The 19,069-nt window shown below is 50.0% G+C and overlaps 1 protein-coding gene across 2 annotated transcripts in view; it reads right to left on the reverse strand.

The window, feature by feature from the left end:
- KDM5B (lysine demethylase 5B) overlaps nt 1–18,762 on the reverse strand; it is a 55,251-nt gene extending 36,489 nt beyond the window's left edge. The window contains exon 1 of one of the 2 annotated variants that reach the window (XM_069971480.1): nt 18,724–18,762. In XM_069971480.1, coding sequence (XP_069827581.1) covers nt 18,724–18,747 — 24 coding nt within the window. In that variant the 5' untranslated portion in view covers nt 18,748–18,762. Of the gene's footprint in view, nt 1–6,744; nt 6,979–18,723 lie in introns of those variants that run through there. The other variant, XM_069971479.1, reaches the window with a different exon arrangement.
- Nucleotides 18,763–19,069: the final 307 nt, after the last annotated feature.

Genomic DNA, 19,069 nt, shown 5'->3' on the forward strand with positions numbered 1-19,069 from the left:
GGTGCCACCGCTCTCCTGGCCTTACGCAGCAGTATAAAATTTTTCTGCTTACTAAAGCACAGTAGCTCTATAGGGTGCTGGAGGGAACCATATGGGCACAATCGTGCTGATTGGTTCCCTTTTAGGGATTAATAATTATTTTGCGCTTTCTGTGCTCCATATTGTTCTGTGATAGATTCCGCTCAAGCCTCCCATAGACTGCCAGTATAACACGGAGGCTGGCAGGATTCAGCGGCGGGGAGTCACACCGTGGAATTCTGCCAGTTTTACTCCGTGTGAACTGATCCTTATGGAGGCCAGAAACACTGGACACCTATTATGCAGTCATAACGCTGGCACCATAGTGTGCACTAACAGAGCTGCCGGTGGGGTGCGCCTCCCTGCCATCCCACAAAGCACAATCCTTAAATAACCACATATTAACACATCACAAGTTGGAGAATTAGCCTCATTTTCCAAGTATGTTTCTGTCAATTTTCTGTTCCTCTCCAGCAGCTATTTTTCATAAAGTGACAATATTCATTGTCTCCTGAAATAGCATCTCAGAATCTGACTACAAGCTGCCAATTCAACAGCCACGCACTGTGGAGCAGTCGTAGACAAAAAAAAAAAAAAAACAGATTAGGCTTCTCTGTTCATATACATATTCTTGTTATGAAGCATCCTATCTCTCTATTGTCCCACTAGATCTTCTGACTGGATCCTACAGTTCACGAGAAGACGATATGCCCGATGGGGGTCATAATACATTGTGTAAAATAGGACAAAATGCCAAATTTTCATTGAGATGGCACTGGTAACACAATAATCCAAGCTTGTTGCCTGCTCGAATTCCCTATTTGCTACAGTGGAATGCCAATGCTAAGAGAGTCTGCCGTTATGGAGGAAGAGGCACCATGTAGGACCAGATGGAGCAGAAGAAATATGTGGGAGTTTAACAAGCAGATCCTCAGAGGCTTAGGGCCCTATTACACGGGCTGATGCTGAGGGGCAAGCCAGCGCCACACTTGGTTGCTCCCTGTCCCCTGCTGGCAACATTACATGCACAGACAGCAAGAGCAGGGATCGTGGGAAGCTGCCCGGATGTCTTTAGATCAGATATCTGGGTAGTCCTTAGGAGACAGTGCCAGTCTGCTGTTGCCGCCGCTCCTGTAGCATGGAGAAATGGCCAGCAGGCCGTTGATAGTGGGATAATTGTTTTTTAACATGTTGAAAGACAATCAGCCGACATTGTGCATGTTGATCACTGCCTGTAATGCTGCGTTTACATGGAGCGATAATTCGCCCGATCGTACGATTAACGATTTTGAAGTAAGATTTTTTTTTATAATGATCAGCGTTTAGATGTAACGATATTTTGTACAGAAAAATAGTTTTGCGATCACTTAAGCCAATCTCACACATAGGTTAAATCAGTGAACGACTGCTTACACAGAACGATCTGCGAACGACGATTTAAGAATATGTTGTAACATCAAAATGAACGATTTCACGCTCGTCGTTTGATCGTTTGCTACGTTTACACGCACAATTATCGTTCGAATTCGATCGTTATCGTGCAAATTCGAACGATAATCGTTATGTGTAAACGCAGCATTAGCATTACCTATAACACCAAGTTACAGCAGATAGTCGCTTGGTGTCATCGGGCCTAAAGTTCATAGTAATTTCTCAATGGTGCCTGCATGTCCCCAATGGATTTACTGGGTTCCCTCATTTCAGTTCAGGCATTTTGCTGCTGCACTTTTTTTGTCCATGTTTTTGCATGGATTCTGCAGCTTAATAACTCGCCTTAGAAAAAGCATTGCCTAGACGTTACAACCTCTTAAAAGAGAATCCCCTACTATTAAAGGGGTATTCTAACCCTAAAGCTCCACCGCTGCTTCCTTGTGCCTGAGAGGCGGCTGCGGGAGATCAAGGCAAGTGGCGATTTTTTATATAACCCTGCGTTACTTTATAATTTGTCCCTGGGGCTGCAATGCCCCTTTACAATAAGAAGTTTTCCCACAAAGCAGAGATGGTAAAATCAGATGTATCCCATATACATGTAAAGCAGTTCAAATATGCGGGTTTAGGAGGAGTATTCCTAGCCCCCCGGAGGTCTTTTTCGGTGGACACTTCCATGATCGTGACATAAGAGGAGTAAAGGAGTACTCCAGGTAGGGGCCTTTTCCTGGCTGGAAATGGGGTGTTTAAAAAATAAAGTGCGGCCACTGCCAGGAACGGTTGCCGGCCCAGGTCCAATCAGCAATTTTTTTAAATAAATGCCCCATTACTGGACAGATAAAAAAAACAAAAAACAAAACCTTGCCCGCAGGACCCCTTTACACTTGGGCTCGTCAAGTTGAGTATTTTTTTGCAAATACATTCATTTAGCAAACCTGCCTCCTTTTCTTAGGCCGGCTCCTTCTCTCCCCTTGCTGACAGCTTGTCAAGCATACAGACCGAGGGAAAAGCAGCGCCCTGTCTAGTTTATATCCATATATCTACCAGCCTGGCCACTGCTTTTAGAGCAGAATGGTGGTTGGTAAATTAGACAACAAGCAGCCAAGAAAAAGAACGGCATATCAGCCCCCCTAGCGTACGTAGAAAACTAAACTATGCCAGCAGTAAGGTGGCAAAACAGGAGACGGCATAAGTGACTCCCCCCTTACTGGATTCCCAAAGGGGGGGGCATAGCAAAGGGCAACAGGTTATCAAAACAAGCAAGGCACATGGGGAATAGTGGATAGAGTATATATATATATATATATATACATATACACACACACACACACACATTACATTTTCAGAAATGCTTGTACATTTGAAATATTTTCCATTTCACATAGGCCCAAACTGATACACTATCTGGCTATGTTCACACTGCGTAAGAATCCGTACGCAGGTCTTAAGCTGCCGTACATGTGCGGCTGAAACTACGGGCGTGCGAAAAATCGACATGTGGCCAGATGCGTACATATGCCCGTAGTACAGTTATGCTTGCCTAGCTTGTTTCGAAGTGATCTGAAGCAGGTCATTTACTTGGAAATCTTCGCCCAGCAAACCACACACAACCTTTTGGATCAAACATCAAGTTCAATTTGGCTGAAATAAGTACTTCGTACGGGACCGCATGGAAATCCACGGCCGTGAGTTTCAACATTTCCGTCCTCAAACAATGGTCTTGCTCATTTTTCACGGCGCCGTATACGATCCGGCCGTAAGCTCATCCGTAGTGTGCATTGTGCGGGCGTATATCATATACTTTCAAGAGAACGCATCAACCTCAGAACTACGTGCGTATATACACGGTTCGCACTACAGACGCATTCATACACAGTGTGAACATAGCCTCTACCTGTATGGGACAACCCCTTCAACTGCTTATACCCAGTAAAAGTGATTATGTTATATTGGTAGAGGTTATGGCCAACACAATCCCCAGAACAGCTGCCTCCCCTTATATTGGGTGTGGTGGGGAGAATCACTGAGCATGTGAGCAGCTATGGGAGACACAGCTAGGGCTACACAGAGCCAACAAATTGCTATTTGGGCATACTCCCCTGCCAGAGCTGCCATCAGGCACAGAGAGACCCCACTGTATACTGGGTGGTGATTGGTTAAGAAAACCATCTAAAACCCAGCAAGTATTGTGCAGATGAAAGGGAACCCATGCACTACACTCGCTGTGTCAGGAATCCATACACCCTTTTTAATTTAAAAGCCATAAAAATGGAAATAAGGTAAAAGGCTATAAAGATGGCTAAACTAACATACATAGGTATAATGCAAAATATTACCATACACAGACAACTTATTTCAGTGATACACATGAGAGTGTCTATATATATATTCACATGTCACATGGAGATAATGGTGTCACACAGGGAACTCTCAACACACTGCATCTCTGCTGCTTCCAGGCTGTGTGTAAGATGGTGGACGACTGAGAAAGATGGAGGAGAGTCAGCCAGGAAACATGGAGGCCTAACACTACCAGCTTATTAGTCTCTGAAGGTCCGACCACCGAGATGACCACATCCTGCAGACTACAATGACAACATGGAGCTGCTGTAATCCTGTGCTGAGGAGGCTCTTCCATCTGTGCCCCCCGCAACATAGGAGACCCCCAATAATTCCTCAAACGTCTACACAAGGGCTGAAACACAGAGCACAGGCTATACACACACAGCACGGGATTTACACACACACAGCACAGGCTAAGGCAATACACACAGCACAGAGCGCAGGCTATATACACACACACACACCACACGCAGAGCGCAGGCTATATACACACACACCACACAGGCTATATACACACACCACACGCAGAGTGCAGGCTATATACACACACCACACGCAGAGAGCAGGCTATATACACACAGAGCATATGCTATATACACACACACCACACGCAGAGCGCAGGCTATATACACACACAGCATGCAGGCGATATACACATACACAAAGAGCGCAGGCTATATACACACAGCGTGCAGGCAATACACACACAGCGTGCAGGCTATATACACTCATACACAGAGCGCAGGCAACACACTTGATTCACTGGAACTACAGCACACAGAGCATCTATGTGGGGGATACAACTACTGACACGCCATTCATCCTTGTAGAAAAAAACACCACCTGTAATTACTATAGGGAGAGATATGAGATGGCGGCAGGTAATGGGTCAGGAGCTGTGTACTGGGGCGGGAGAAGTTCTAAAGATGGCAGCAGGGTGTGATCTTCATCTCTCCTTGTATAATGGGATTACAATACAGGAGTAAGGCGAGATGTTGGAGAATAAAACCACAGGAGACATAAACCTGCCACAGGCACAATACAGGAGCGGGCAGAATCCAAAGTGCCTCCATGTAGCCGAGGTCAGCCTTCCCTATAGCCTCCATATAGCAGAGGTCAAGCTCCATATAGCAGAGGGCAGCCTCCATTTAGCCTTGATATAGTAGAGGCAGCCTCCCTATAGCAGAAGTCAGCCTCCATATGGCAAAGAAAAGCTTCCATATAGCAGAGGACAGCCTCCCTATAGCCTGTGTGTAGCAGAGAAGCAGCCATACTGAAGTGTAACTACAAGACTTCCATGTTTGTCTCCCTCAGCAACAGGAGAATGAGCCCCCCTGGCAGGACAATGGCCTCCACACACACAGGGGTCTCATGGAGAAGCAGGCCCCCCCTAGCAGGACAATGGTCAGAGGTATCAGAGGAGCTGTGCCCCCAGTCAGGACAAAGGTCACCACACATGGGGTCTCTCCCCACACTGGGGTCTCATGGAGGAGCAGTGCCCCCCTGGCAGGACAATGGTCACCCCTACACCAGGGTCTCTCCCCTCTCAGGGTCTCATGGAGGAGCAGTGCCCCCCTGGCAGGACAATGGTCACCCCTACACACAAGGGTCTCTCCCCTCTCATGGTCTCATGGAGGAGCAGTGCCCCCTGGCAGGACAATGGTCACCACACTGGGGTCTCATGGAGGAGCAGTGCCCCCCTGGCAGGACAATGGTGACCACACAGGGGTCTCTCCCCACACTGGGGTCTCATGGAGGAGCAGTGCCCCCTGGCAGGACAATGGTCACCACACTGGGGTCTCATGGAGGAGCAGTGCCCCCCTGGCAGGACAATGGTTACCACACAGGGGTCTCATGGAGGAGCAGTGCCCCCCTGGCAGGACAATGGTTACCACACAGGGGTCTCTCCCCTCTCAGGGTCTCATGGAGGAGCAGTGCCCCCCTGGCAGGACAATGGTTACCACACAGGGGTCTCTCCCCACACTGGTGTCTCATGGAGGAGCAGTGCCCCCCTGGCAGGCCAATGGTCACCACACTGGGGTCTCATGGAGGAGCAGTGCCCCCTGGCAGGACAATGGTCACCACACTGGGGTCTCTCCCCTCTCAGGGTCTCATGGAGGAGCAGTGCCCCCTGGCAGGACAATGGTCACCACACTGGGGTCTCTCCCCTCTCAGGGTCTCATGGAGGAGCAGTGCCCCCTGGCAGGACAATGGTCACCACACTGGGGTCTCATGGAGGAGCAGTGCCCCCTGGCAGGACAATGGTCACCACACTGGGGTCTCTCCCCACACTGGGGTCTCATGGAGGAGCAGTGCCCCCTGGCAGGACAATGGTCACGACACTGGGGTCTCATGGAGGAGCAGTGCCCCCTGGCAGGACAATGGTCACCACACAGGGGTCTCTCCCCATACAGGGGTCTCATGGAGGAGCAGTGCTGCTGCTGCTGCTGCTGGTGAACACGTCACGGCCACTGCTGCATTGTGTGTCACGGCCACCATGGCTGCCATCATCCCTCTCCTGGGGCAGCAGCAGGGTAGTCGCCATCTTCACACTTTCTGCTCTCTGTCGCACTCGGTGGCCGGCGCAGGAGGCTGCAGTTTGGGGGGAACTTTCCTGACTATTGTGGGGGGCTGTGGTGTTCTGATGGGGTAACCCCCCGCCCGCCCCCTCACACAGCACACAAAGGATTGGGGTCTCGGCCGCCATATTGCAGACTTCCTGTGGGCCCCCCGGGACAGGCTCCGGGGTACGATCCGTTCTATGAGGAGAAAAGACTTCCGGGAGCTTCCAGCTCAACACGTCCTAAGGGGCCGCCCTCCCCCGGCTGCAGGGGCTCGCCTCACACCGGCGCCCCGATATGCAGGTCCCGGGGGCAGCGTACCCTCACCGGCGGCCACCTCGGGGTGATGGACAGGTGACTGACGCTCCACGCTGCCACCCCTGCCCGTACTCACCGGCGGCGGGCGGACCTTACAGATGCCGGTGCGCTCGGCGATCGGTCGGATCTTGTTGATATAGACATAGGGGTCCGCGAACTCCTCCCGGGTGGGCTCGAACACGGGACACTCCGGCGGGGGCACGAACTCCATCTCGCCGGGAAGCGAGCGCCGTCCCAGCCGTCTACACGGAGAAGCTGAGACCCCGGTAACACCGGGCGGACGGTCCACGAGGGAGGCGGAGCGAGGCGTACCAACCGACAGAGAACGAGAGAGCGAGGCCGCAGGGAGCAGAGCAGGAGCGGTGTGCCTCCGCCGAGTAGGGGGTGGCAGGAGACAAGTAGTCCCAGCGAGTACTCGGGTCACGTTAACAGCGCGGTGTATTGTGAATGACGGGCTGTGTGCTGCCCACTGCTGGCCGCCCAGGGCACGTCACTAATAATCCCGTACAATGTGAGCGCCGTCATCCGCGGCTTATCCCAGCCTCATACATTTATTACTACATGTGCGCCGGGCGCGTTCACACACGGCGTATCAAAACCGCGTGAAGGGTGAGCTACCCGCTGCCTTCACACTGTGTACTATGCCTCATCCCTCCTCCGAGCCGCCATTGGCGCAGCCGCCACTACTGACAGATCCGATTCCAGCTCGACCAACTGGTTTCCAACTGTGGGATCTACTCCTTATGTTTACATGGGCGGAGGGATCTGTATACAGCTGACTGCCACACCATCGCTGGAACTTCTTTTTTTAAAGAGCCTCATTCTGCCTCCGGATTGGTCGGCGGCGCTGGAGACGTCAGGCTGGTAGAGGGGCGTGTCTTACTAGCTGTATCTGGGAGTTCATTGTCTACATTCAGCTTGTCAGCGAGTCACGTGCTCCCGGGGGCGTGGCGCTTCGGCTCGGATTGGGCGTGTCCGGCGTCTCCCTAGACCCCGCCTCCTATTATGTGGTAGAAGCAGCGATGGTCGGTGCCCTCCCCGGAGCAGAAGACAACAGCGCTGCAGGCATAGGTCATAGTACACACTGGAGGTGCGACTGCAGGGCGTTATATCACCTGTCATGTGGTGTCAGCCAAACCTCTGAAGAAAAAGGCTGCACTCAAAAAGTACTAAACTTTTTTTATTATAATCCATACACATAGAGTCAAGGCTGAGAGTCCCCATCTAGACAATATATATATATATATATATATATATATATATATATATATATATATATATACATTCCTGTGTAATCAAATATATAGTGAGGCGCATATCCGATGATTACAAACACATAATATACGTGATCAGGAGGGTAAACCCATCAGATTTCATACAGCAAAGCTTTAAGCCGTGTTCACACATGCATTTTCACTGCATCATTTAACGACTGTGTACTTAGAAGAAAAACGACTTTTATCAATGTGGCAGGGTGGGTAGTTAAACTGTCTGGGTACTAGAGCAGGGGTAGGGAACGTTGGCTGTCCAGCTACAAACTACAACTTCCATCATGCCTGGACAGCTAAAGCTTTGGCCGTCCAGCCATGATGGGAGTTGTAGTTTTGCAACAGCTGGAGAGCCAAGGTATCCTACCCCTGACCTAGAGCATCAGTGCCCTAGGCCTGGGGCGCCTCTCTCCCCACCTCTCTACTCTTTCAGAACAGGGCTGTGGAGTCAGAGTCGTGGAGTTGGAGCTCATTTTGGCTGGATTTGGAGTTGGAGTCGGAAAAAAATGTACCGACTCCAGCTTTAAAAAAATCTTTAAAAAATGTAGAATTGAATTTTGATATGAATTTTACAAATTTTGCTCATGAACATATATTTTGAGCAACATTCTAATAGGACACTGGCCCTATTACATAAGGGTGGTCGGGGAATATATCAGTAATAGGACACTGGCCCTATTACATAAGGGTGGTCGGGGAATATATCAGTAATAGGACACTGGCCCTATTACATAAGGGGGTCGGGGAATATATCAGTAATAGGACACTGGCCCTATTACATAAGGGGAGTCGGGGAATATATCAGTAATAGGACACTGGCCCTATTACATAAGGGTGGTCGGGGAATATATCAGTAATAGGACACTGGCCCTATTACATAAGGGGGGTCGGGGAATATATCAGTAATAGGACACTGGCCCTATTACATAAGGGGGGTCGGGGAATATATCAGTAATAGGACACTGGCCCTATTACATAAGGGGGGTCGGGGAATATATCAGTAATAGGACACTGGCCCTATTACATAAGGGGGGGTCGGGGAATATATCAGTAATAGGACACTGGCCCTATTACATAAGGGGAGTCGGGGAATATATCAGTAATAGGACACTGGCCCTATTACATAAGGGTGGTCGGGGAATATATCAGTAATAGGACACTGGCCCTATTACATAAGGGGGGTCGGGGAATATATCAGTAATAGGACACTGGCCCTATTACATAAGGGGGGGTCGGGGAATATATCAGTAATAGGACACTGGCCCTATTACATAAGGGGGGTCGGGGAATATATCAGTAATAGGACACTGGCCCTATTACATAAGGGGGGTCATGGAAAAGTTGTCAGTCACTATTTGGCAGTTTGTTTCTGAGCTGGAAGAGTCCATTGTCTGGGGGGAGATCTGTGCTGTTCTCTTGCTGGATGACTGTATATGAGCAGCAGTGTAATATGAAGATATTCTGTGTAATATGGAGGAGGAGAAGACATAAGTAGGGTAGCTGTAACCTCTGTCCTCAGTGTGGTGTTTTCTCTCTGGGAGAAGATTGTGTGTTTTTCTTCAGTGTTCTATGGCTGCAGCTGTGTGTGTGTGTGTGTGTGTATGCGCTATGGTTGCAGTAGGCTGTGTGTGTATGCTATGGCTGCAGCAGGCTGTGTGTGTGTGTGCTATGGCTGCAGCAGGCCAAGTGTGTGTGTGTGGTGTGCGCTATGGCTACAGCAGGCTGTGTGTATGTGTGCTATGGCCGCAGCAAGCTCAGTGAGTGAGTGTGTGTGGTGTGCGCTATGGCTGCAGCAAGCTGTGTGTGTGCTATGGCTGCAGCAGGCTGTGTGTGTGCTATGGCTGCAGCAGGCTGTGTGTGTTTGTGTGCTATTGCGTGCCCCCACAGTGACCTTCTATATCACTGTGTGACCCCTCTCTATATCACTATGTGTGACCCCTCTCTATATCACTATGTGTGACCCCTCTCTATATCACTATGTGTGACTCCGCTCTATATCACTGTGTGTGACACCCTGTATATCACTATGGCTGACCTCTATATTACAGGTATCTGGCATTGTTAGCAGTGTTTCTGTGTGTATGGTGAATATTTAGTTAGAAACATAGAAGACTATCAGCAGGAAAAGACCACCTGCTCCATCTAGTCTAGTTGTGAGTAGTTCAGGACATGGAGGCTGGAGACTGGCTGCATCCACTCCACACACAGGAGAATCTGCTTTATATACAGTATTCCCTTATTCACTCAGAAGTCGCCCCAGGATCATGTAGGACATTAGGGAGAAGCTGCGTGCAGTGTGATAAATAACTCTTCTGGTGTATGAAGGAGCAGGAATCGGAGTCGGTCCTGATAAAATTCAGGAGTCTAAGTTGGAGTCGGAGCTGCGGCTTACCGACCCCACAGCCCTGTATTCAGAACACTCCTGGGCTGGATGGAGACGGGGAGAGAGGCGCCGTAGGCCTAGGGCACTGATGCTCTAGGCCACACCAGTTTTACTCTGCTGCATGAATAAAAGTTGTTTTTCTTTTAAATACTGGTACCGGGAGACAGACCGACCCCCGAACTGGGACATGGCGTGAAGAGCTCTACAACGCAGTGCCGGCAAGGAGCCGACACAGAGTCGCTTTAAAGGAGACCTGTCACCCCCCCGTGCCGGGGTGACAGGCTCCCGACCCCCAGCTAGATCCCCAGCTAGATCCCCTTATACTGACCTGATCCCACCGAGTCCCGCTCCTGGAGTCGGTCCCGGGACGGGGATATCCTGATAAGAAGCCGGCGCGCGCTGTGGAGATAGGTCCGGCGTCCATAGAGAAGGAATGGAGCCGTGTGCGCGCTGCAGAGATGAGTCAGGCTCCATTCATTCTCTATGGAAGCCAGACCTATCTCCACAGCGCGCACCGGCTTCTGACCAGGACATCTCCGTCCCGGGAGCGGGACTCGGCGGGATCAGGTCAGTATAAGGGGATCTAGCTGGGGTCGGGAGCCTGTCACCCCGGCACTGGGGGTGACAGGTCCTCTTTAAGGGTAGATTCACACATACCAGATCCGCAGCGGATTTCACGCTGCTAAATTTGATTCCGCTGCCAGTAAGTGACCCGGCCCCTTTAACCCCCCGCAGCCCCCGGCCCAGAGCATACATTACCTGCTCGGCGCCGCGGCTTTGTGTGAGGCTCCCCTAGCTCCCCATCAGCTAATCAGTGCACGGCAGCACTGATTGGCTGATGGGGACTGAGGGAAGACGGATGCCTCACACACAGCCGCAGCGCCGGGCAGGTAATGTATGCTGCGGGATGCGAGGGGTTAAAGGGGCCGGGTCACATACTTGACCTATTCACTTCACACTACCAGGATCTGCAGAGGATTTTTCTGCAAACTCGCAGCATGAAATCCGCTGCGGATCCGGTGCGTGTGAAGCTACCCTAATAGTAGTAATTAAAGGGGTTGTATGGCCAAGACCCCGGGGAGGAGGTGGGCGAAAACAATAACATCAACTTACCTCCCTGGCTCCTGCTGTGCATATTCCGCCGTTCTGGCCCCCACTGTGTGGCTGAGCAGGCCTGCAGCGTTACGTCTAAATGACCGAAGCAGCAAAATGTGCGCTACACAGGGGGAGCCAGGGAGGTAAGTGGATGTTATTTTTTCCACCCAGACAACCCCTTTAAGCATTTTATTGTTGACCAGCACTGCAGAGATTTTCAGGAGTGTAATAGCGTCATAAAGACTGGTGAGAGGGAATCATTTCCCCGTACAAGGGTTCTATACTTGGTGTATCTGTTAGATGTGGGCTTGCATACGTTGGCCAGACAAGGAAACTGATTAAAGTTCAGTTAAACGAACACAAAACCACAATCAGAAAGTACAGCGGTGTGCAAGAGATAGAAGAAGGGAAGGAGTTAGGTGAGAATACTGTAGCCAGGAACATGGCCACCGGGTGTGTGATCTACAGTGGCAGGTTGTGGAGTAGGCTTTGTTCCGATAGGAGACATTCTGGATCATGGAAATGGCAGTGTTCCCCAACTCCAGTCCCAGAGGACCAATAAGGCATGATTTAAAGGGGCACTCCGGGCCCAACTTAGTTCCTGAGTTACGATGCCGCTGGAAGCATGACATCATGGCGTGGCTGTGTTCCAGTGCCGACGTTCTCTGCCATGACGTCAGCTGCAGTGGGCGCCACTTCAGGCACAGTGTATCACAATCGCTGTGTCTGAAGAGGAGGGCAGCACAGCTTGGACCAAGAGACGCCCACTACAGCTGATGTCACGGCACTAAATTGCGGTGCTGGAACAAAGATGCGCCATGACATCATGCTTTTGGCAGCAGTGTGACTCATGAAGTAAGCCGGCCCGGAGTACCCCTTTAAGAATATTCCATAATTTAAAAAACAGCTGTTCACACGTTCAGGATCCGCAACAGATCCGCAGCAGATTTGATGGCCCAGATTGCATTTGCTTTGAATCTGCAACTTCAAATCTGCACCATTAAATCTGCTGCAGATCCTGTATGTGTAAACGCACCCTGAGGCTATGTTCACACTACGTAAAGGTACGGCCGTTCTTGCCATCGGCAACAACGGCGGTACTTTTCACGTTGTGGAACCTGCTTCTATGGGATCCCGGCCGGAGCGTATACACATCGTATACACTCCGGCCGGGATCCCGTGCTGCTCCGCAAATAACTGACATGTCAGTTTTCTGCGCCCGCATAAGAACCCTGCAGCCGGGAAGATGATCCATGCAGAGACCGGCCGTTCCGTGACCCGGCCAGGGTCACGTAACGGCCGGTCTCTTACGTTGTGTGAACATAGCCTTACACTGTAACAAATTAGAAGCTGTGTGCAATTATTTATCCAGTCAGGCCGATATCTACCCGTGTAATAAAGACAGCGATCAGCCGAGGAGCCGATCATTGGCTGATTGTTGTTTTTGAACTTGTCGAAAAATAATCGTCTGCTGACTGCACGTGGATCTGTGTAATAGGAGAAGCGCAGTTAGCATACAATAAAAGTGCATAGTATATAATGAACACATATACTTACCTGCCCACGCTGCCTGCTGTCCTCCTGCCTCTTCCCAGCTGACAAGTGACGCAGCTGAAGCTTTTGAAGCGACAGGCTGCTCAGCGAATCACTGGCAGCAGCCCTTTCGCGTCTCAGTCAGTGGTTGCCTTAAAGGGGTTATCCAGCACTACAAAAACATGGCCACTTTCTTTCAAAGACAGCACAGCTTTTGTCTCCAGTTTTTGTGGGGTTTTGTAATTTAGGGTGCCTTTACACAGACAGATTTATCTGACAGATCATTGAAGCCAAAGCCAGGAACAGAGTATAAACAGAGAAAAGGTTATAAAGTTAAGACAGATTTCTTCTCTTCTCAAATCCATTCCTGGCTTTGGCTTCAAACATCTGTCAGATAAATCTTTCTGTGTAAAGAAACCATTAGTTCCATTGAAGTGAATGGAGCTTAAAGGGGTTGTCCGGCGATAAAAAATTATTCACAGAATAACACACATTACAAAGTTATACAACTTTGTAATGTATGTTATGTCTGTGAATGGCCCCCTTCCCTGTGTTTCCCCCCACCCACGCTAGACCCGGAAGTGTGGTGCATTATACTCACCGCATCTCGTGTCGTCCACGGTCTCCGATCGTCAGCAGTGACGTCTTCTTCGGGAGGCCGGCGGATCTTCCCGAGTGCCGGCCACCCTCTGCAGCGTCATCCGAAGCTCAGCCGCGATTGGCTGAGCATAACTGTGCTCAGCCAATCGCGGCTGAGCGGCTGATGACGCGGCCACGTCATCAGCTGCTCAGCCGCGATTGGCTGAGCACAGTTATGCTCAGCCAATCGCGGCTGAGCTTCGGATGACGCTGCAGAGGGCGGCCGGCACTCGGGAAGATCCGCTGGCCTCCCGAAGAAGACGTCACTGCTGAGGATCGGAGACCGTGGTCGGCACGTGACAGGTAATGTATAGCGCACCACACTTCCGGGTACACGGGTGGGGGTGGTGGGACACGGGGAAGGGGGCCATTCACAGACATAACATACATTACAAAGTTGTATAACTTTGTAATGTGTGTTATTCTGTGAATAATTTTTTATCGCCGGACAACCCCTTTAAGTGCAAACCACACCTGAACTGGAAACAAGAGTGGTGCTGTCTCTAGAAGAAAGTGGTCATGTTTTTGTAGCACTGAATAACCTCTTTAACATCCTGTCCCCCCAGTGACGAGTGTAAAAGCTGCAGTGGCGGCTATGGTCAGCTAGGAAGAGGCAGGTAAGTATATATGTTTATTATTTACTATATAAAGCAAGAGCTGCACAGACATCGCTAACTAACTAACTGTAGCAGATCGGCATTCGCTTATTTAGCAAATCAGACGTCTAATATGGCCTTTAGGCTACATTCACACGTTCCATCCACTACAGGGGGCATAGTCTTATAGTTAGAATGTCTTTTGTTTTCCATAGTAACCAATCACAGCTCAGCGTTCATTTCTCGCATTGCTCCGATAAAAAGAAAGCTGAGCTGTGATTGGTTGTTGTGGAAACAAAGGACATTCTAACTATTAGACAGCTTGGGAAATCTCGAAATCTTCCTCGCAGTGCGGGAGCTCAAGGCCATGTCCAAAGAGCCTTCATCGCTAGTTCACTCATATTTGTTGGGATAAAATAATGCAGCTTGTTGCTGTGGTTCATTGTTCCACAGATCTGGTAATGGAAGCCATGACAGAGACTTAAAGGGAACCATTCACCCCGTGGCCCCGGCAGAAACTGACATACAGTGACATAAAGGTCAATATACTTACCACATTGCTCCCGATCCCGTCCCGGATCCTGTTGTTGACACGGAGAAACCGCAGATTCTTCTTTTCGCGTCCATTATGGTAACGAGCGCCGCTGAACCTGAAGTCCAGCCTTCTCCCCACCTCCGACACTTGATTGACGCCGGGTCTTCTTCCTCCTCGTCTTCTTTCTTCTCGCCGTATCCCGCGCAGGCGCCGTGACAGTCGTTTTCGGCGCATGCACAGTTCACAATTGAAGCCGCTCCGAAGCCTCACTGTTAACTGCGCGTGCGCCGATTGTCTAGAGCACGTATCCTGTTTACCGCGCAGGCGCAGATAAGGTGACGAGACCATCACAACGGCGCGGGAATTCGTCAGAAGACTGAAGACGTCAATCAAGTTCCAGGAGGCGTGGATGGGCGTCGACGAGAAGAGGACCTCATGAATAAGTTGGACTCGTCCGTCGTTTCCTATGGACGTTGGACTCATCTCAGCTCATTACCATAATGGGCGGGAGAAGAAGAATCAGCGATTTCTCCTTGTCAACAACGGGATCCGGGACAGAACCGGGAACGATGTGGTAAGTATATTGACCTTTATGTCACTGTATGTCAGTTTCTGCCGGGGGCCACGGGGTGAATGGTTCTCTTTAAAGGGCCCTTGCTGAGTGAGACTGGCTGAGCGGGTAATCCATCAGCTGATTTGGGTACTTTCCAGTTGTGACAGAACAGGATCCCAGGAGAAAAGTCAGACAGCTGCTGACATGGCACTGCGGGGGACCAGGGATAGGTAAGTATAGATTCTTTATTATGCAGCCCCCCTGCCTACACTGCAGTTTTCAATTACACGGACTTCTTTAATATGCCTAGCACTCCCAGTGCGCATCACAGAGTTCCCGGACCCCGCCGGCTGTCATCTTCTCCCCAGTTACGTCAAGACCAGGGTTCCACATCATAGACTGGTGGGATTTACCCCGCTAAGCCAATCAGTGATTGAAGAGGTGGCCCGCCCCAGTCTCTAACTGGCTGAGAGGGGCATCCGTCAGCTGGGTCATGACATAGGCGGCGGGGAGCTCAGAAGACAACCGGCGGGGTCCAGAAGTTGGACACGGCTCTAAACGGGCACCGGGACAGGTGACTATAACTTGTTTTTTAATTTCCCCCCATCCCCTGTCCGTAATGATTTTTTACTTCCTGGCTGGACTTCTGCTTTAACCTACCGCTATGTTTTTGGAGCTTTGGAGGAAAGTAGAGACCCAGAAGAAACCTAACAAACACAGGAAGAACATACAAACAATGAAAGTGATGCCCTTTGTTAGATTTGAGCCCAGGACTCCCAAACTCAAGGCTATAAATGTGCAGCAGAAAGCTGTTCTACAAGGTCGGGGCTACACTGTAACTTCTGTGGTGCTACAAGACTGATATTATAACTATTGTGTGACGGCCACCGTCCACGAGACTGCAGACAACTAAATGCATTACTCTGGAGCTCGATATCTACAATCAATCTTGTAACGCTACAAAAAATCCCTGTGCGGCCCTGGCCTTACCGCTGCGGGGGGAAAAATAAAACATTACATTCTGCACATTCTGGAGTCTCTACAACAGAGTACAAAAGCCGCACAGCTCAGTATCACAGAGCCGCCATGCACTGGTGTGTACAGCCTCCATGGACAGGATTCTGTCTTGTACATGCTTCCTTGTGATTTCAGTTTAGCAACTAAAGTCGATGGGAAGAAAAACCCTAAGAGCCCTATTACACATAGTGATTAGAGATGAGCGAATCGGGTTCGGGTTCGAGTCCATCCGAACCCGAACGATCGGCATTTGATTAGCTGGGGCTGCTGAACTTGGATAAAGCTCTAAGGTTGTCTGGAAAACATGGATACAGCCAATGACTATATCCATGTTTTCCACATAGCCTTAGGGCTTTATCCAACTTCAGCAGCCACCGCTAATCAAATGCCGAAAGTTCGGGTTTGGATCGACTCGAGCATGCTCCAGGTTCGCTCATCTCTGATAATGATAATTTGGCAAATTTAAAAGTGTTATCCAGTGCTACAAAAACACAGCCACTTTCATCCAGTGACAGCACCGCTCTTTTTGCTCCATTAGTTGAAGGTTTTGTAAGGGTCCATGTACACAGAAAGATTATCTGAAACATTATATGACAAAGATTTGAAGCCAATGCCAGAAACAGACTATAAACAGAGATCAGGTCATAAACGAAAGCCTGAGATTTCTCCTCTTTTCAAATCCATTCCTGGCTTTGGCTTCAAATCTTTGGCAGATAATCTGTCAAATAATCTTTTTGTGTAAATGGACCCTTAGGGTGGGTTCACACTGAGAAATTATTGCGGATTTTCAGGCGGATTCCGCGGCAAAATGCGCACGGAATTCCGCCCGTAAAGAATGAACATTGTGAATGTACATTGGCTTTAATGGGCTTTCCGCTTATTTGTTCACACAGCGTAATTTCCGCGCATGTCAATTCTTTGGGCGGATTCCGTTAGAGGAATCGTATACAAGTCAATGGGGCTTTAATTCTGCCTGAAATTCTGTTTGAATTCTGCTCACATTCCGCTCCTATTCTGCCAGAGCTGAATAGGCAAGGAATTTCAAGCAGAAAACTTTTGCTACGTTTACACAAAACAATAATTCGCCCGATCGTACGATTAACGATGTCGAAGTAACAATGTGTTTATCAGCGTTTAGACGGTGCTATATATCGTACGGAAAATCCGTTTTTCGATCGCTTAAGCCTATTTCGCACATAAATTAAATCGGCGAACGACTGTTCACACGGAACGATCTGCGAATTTTTTTGCGAACGATCATTGACGATTTGAGAAGTTGTTGAAAGATCAAAATGAACAATTTCTCGCTCGTCGTTTGATCGTTCGCTGCATTTACACGTACAATTATTGTTCGAATTCGATCGTTATCGCGCGAATTCGCACGATAATCGTTCCGTGTAAACGCAGCATTACTCAGTTCCATTGAAGTGAATGGAGCTTAATTGCAAACCACACCTGAACTGGAGGCAATAGAGGTGCTGTCTCTAGAAGAAAGTGGCCATGTTTTTCTAACACAGGATAAGCCCTTTGAGAACTCTGTCTCCCTGATCTTCCCCATCCTACGTCCTTAATTACCCTCATCCTATGTCCCTGATTCCCCTCATCCTAGGTCTCAGACCCTAATCCCACCCCTCATCCTAGGTCCTGGCTCCCCAGTCCATGGTCCCTGATCCCCCTCATCCTTGGTCCTTGATCTCCCCCATCCTAAGTCCCTGATCCCTCCATCCTAGGTCCCTGATTCCCAGATCCATCATCCTAGGTCCCTGATTCCCAGGTCCCCCCTCCCCCCCATCCTTGGTCCCTGATCCCTCCATCCTAGGTCCCTGATTCCCAGGTCCCCCCTCCCCCATCCTTGGTCCCTGATCCCTCCATCCTAGGTCCCTGATTCCCAGGTCCCCCCTCCCCCCCATCCTTGGACCCTGATCCCTCCATCCTAGGTCCCTGATCCTTCCATCCTAGGTGCCTGATTCCCTGATCCCTCCATCCCAGGTCCCTGATCCCTCCTCCCCCCCATCCTTGGACCCTGATCCCTCCATCCTAGGTCCCTGATTCCTCCTCCTCCCCCCCCCCATCCTTGGACCCTGATCCCTCCATCCTCGGTCCCTGATTCCCAGATCCCCCCATCCTAGATTATCAGTTCTCTCAGTGGCTGTTTTAGCAGGAAGTGCTGATCAATGCCCCTTTTAGTGGCAGGAGATCGGGCAGGTGGTTGCTGCTCATAGACCTTTTGTATGACTGGGTATGGGAGCAGTGTACACAGCCATGCCCTCATGCAGCACCATGTTCTCCCCCACAGAGGAAGGCTTCTATACTCATATACTAGAAGTAATTATCTGCTCTCTCCATAAACCCTGCTTGCTTCTTCCCATAGACTTCTCCCACTCCCGGACAGACGCACGTGCTCCCGCGATAGGACACTATTCACACGGTTCGCACCTTATTGATCGAGGCCACGCCCATCTGTCCATTTGGAGCCGTTGGTGAGGCACGTAGCGCACGTGCACAGCATCCTCCGCGCATCAGGTGCCGGGCGCTCTGTGCTGTGTCTATGCCGGAAACATAGGGGGCGCTGGAGGGCGGCACTCATCCGCCGGTTACCTCTGTACTCCGGTGTAATCCGGTTATCATTGAGCATACCGCTCTCCATGTGACCCCGCTGTATGCTCTGTAGCTGGTCTGTCCGGGGCAGCTCAATGTATTAACCCCTTCCTGGTTGTTGTTTTTTTTACATTTTTTTTTTTCATTTACAGCAGCCATAACTACCATTTGTATGAGGAATAAG

The sequence above is a fragment of the Dendropsophus ebraccatus genome, chromosome 5 (assembly GCF_027789765.1).
Source record: "Dendropsophus ebraccatus isolate aDenEbr1 chromosome 5, aDenEbr1.pat, whole genome shotgun sequence".
Lineage (NCBI taxonomy): Eukaryota > Metazoa > Chordata > Amphibia > Anura > Hylidae > Dendropsophus > Dendropsophus ebraccatus.